The sequence below is a fragment of the Eptatretus burgeri genome, chromosome 9, assembly GCF_056783735.1.
Source record: "Eptatretus burgeri isolate ZD-2024b chromosome 9, Ebu_testis_v1, whole genome shotgun sequence".
In the NCBI taxonomy this organism is placed as follows: Eukaryota; Metazoa; Chordata; class Myxini; order Myxiniformes; family Myxinidae; genus Eptatretus; species Eptatretus burgeri.
The window spans coordinates 4685878-4688377 of NC_140969.1; the positions used below are offsets into that span (position 1 = coordinate 4685878).

A 2500-nucleotide genomic window follows, 5' to 3' on the forward strand; every position below is an offset into this window, starting at 1 on the left:
TGCTGATGTCCCTTGAAGAGGAACGTTCCGTCTGGTAAGGCCCGAAAATACAACCCGGTTTCGTCAGCATTCCAAATCTCATCAGCCGTGAAGCCTTCTACGAGATCCGGAAACACGTGGTCAAGCCATTGTTGTTTCCCTCCTACGTCAGCTGCCACTGCCTCTCCGTGAAGTTTCTTGTGGACGATTCCATGTCTTTTCTTGAACCGGTCAATCCAGCCGTTTGTCGCACTGAACTTCTTGTTGTTGAACTTTTCCGCAAACTGAGCCGCTTTCTCCTGCATCAGAGGTCCAGAAAGCGGTGCTTCCTTTTCTCTAGAAGTTTGAATCCACTTGACCATTGCTGATTCGACATCGGGTGCGTTGCCGCTTCACTTGCGTTTCTGAGAAGAAGACGAATCCACTTGACCTTTCAGAATGGCCTCTCGATCTTTCAGAATCTTGCATAGGATCGGCTGGTTAATTTACAAATTGTCTGCAGCTTCTCGTTGGCTCATTCTGGGCAAAGCGTCATAGTCCCTCAGGATTTGTGCTTTATCAATGTTTGAACGATCCGTCCGCTTTCGTTTTCTGTCCATCGTGGAAATGACGACACGCCTAGTGCTTAGACTGCAGCTGTCAGCCGTCTACCTATCTGTACAATGACTACCGAAATCACTGTAGTGGCATAGCGTTATTTTTAGCGTGACGTCAGCCGCCTGGTGGCAAAAGTTGGAACTGTGCGGCCAGTAGGCGCTGAACTGTCGAAGTGGATGGCCAGCAGCTGATTCTATTAAGCGGGTTTTTGATTCTAATAAACGGGAAAAATTGTGTACATTTAGATACAATGGAATCGGTCTCAACGATTTTGATTCTATAATACGGGTGATTCTATTAACCGTGATTCTATTAAGCGGGTCCCACTGTATATATATAATATACATATATACATATATATATATATATATATATATATATATATATATATATATATGTATATATATATAATATACATATATATATATATATATATATATATATATATATATATCAAATATATGGATAAAACAAGTAAAAGAGCATTTTTAAAAGTTTACTGTAAATGTGGATCTTATTTTCCATTTCCACACAGCTACAGTACCCCTTAAGTACTTTTCAAAGTGTGAACTTTCCAAGGCAAACACCTGTATTATTCATGACAAAACCAAATCAACGGCGTCTCTTACTGTTCAGCAGGAACGTAGCCTTCCGACTGGGCAGAACAGGCCACTCCGGCCACAAAAACACGGCCTTCCACGTCTGCAAACTCCAAACCGAGGTTTTCTCCGCGAATGGTGACCAGTGTGCCACCCTCACGTGGACCTTTGGCTGGTGTTACCTGGAACAATGTGTGGTCACGGAACAAAACATAATGAAATAATCCAAAGTGAACGATTCACAAACTTCAGTGCAGATATGCAACTGTTTTTTTCCTTCTGCTTTGAGAAGGGAACTGCACTCACATCCTGATAAGACCAGGCCATGGCAGTGCAGACATGACGCTAAAATGGCTCGTATGCAATTAAACCTAAACCCTCGATCGATGTAGATGCCTTTAAAACTGTCAATAAAACTTCAGTCAATTAAAAGTTTTGGAAAAAAAGCTCAAATTCGGATTTGTTGGATAGTTCGCTTTTAGCAACCTCATGTCAAAGAGTGCACATCATCCACTTGTGTCTGCTGTCCAACACTCTACCACCTTTGGCTTCCTAAAATCAGAGAGAAAGATCCTAACATAGTCATTCACTTGTAAAATAAACATTGAAGCTTAATGCCAAATATAAGCGAATCGCATCATCAGCAATCCAAGTCCACCTTTGCACAAAAGCACACAACCTACTGACGAGCATGATGTGTTGGTTACCTATGGACAACGATGAGGACACAATTATCAGAGGAGGGAAAAGGGCAGCGGCCCGGAAGTGCCCGAGCAGGAAAGTGTCTGCACGACCATGCACCGATATAAAACTACATTTCACCAGTTGTGAACTCTGAGTATACAGACTCAGAATGAGCTTCCGGATTGCGTGGGGGTAATTGATTGGCAAAGTAGTCAAAGCACAAGGAAGACAAAAGACAAAGTGCTGGAAGTGGAGGAGAGTGAGGTGGGAAACCAGGATTACATGGGTTCATGTGGCAGTGAACAACTATGGCTAATGAGTCTTCCCCAGATATGGTGCTTGGATCCAGTGGTGACAGGGACCCCCTTAGAAACATTACATTGTCTTATATGTAGAAAGAAAAGCTGCCGATGTCGTCATGGATACAGGAGCCATTATTACAACTGTGCATCCCAAGTTATTTGATAATGGAGAGAATATGTGGAAACTGCTTGCCATTGGCCCAAAATACAGTCTGAAATTGTCTGAGGGGATGACAGCACCGACATTAGGTTGAGAGTCAATAAAATTGCCTGAGAAGAAGAAGAGTATGCCGTAGAGGTTTGGGTTGTGGAATTGTGTGATCCGTGTTTAAATGGATT

The 2500-nt window shown here is 42.6% G+C and overlaps 1 protein-coding gene across 7 annotated transcripts in view; it reads right to left on the minus strand.

Moving 5' to 3' along the window:
* The window catches only part of LOC147019454 (plexin-A4-like), a 537201-nt gene that overhangs the window by 199096 nt on the left and 335605 nt on the right, over positions 1-2500 (minus strand). For all 7 annotated transcript variants that reach the window (XM_085893965.1, XM_085893967.1, XM_085893963.1 and 4 more), the window contains one exon: positions 1206-1357. In XM_085893965.1, coding sequence (XP_085750091.1) covers positions 1206-1357 — 152 coding nt within the window. The remainder of the gene's footprint in view (positions 1-1205; positions 1358-2500) is intronic.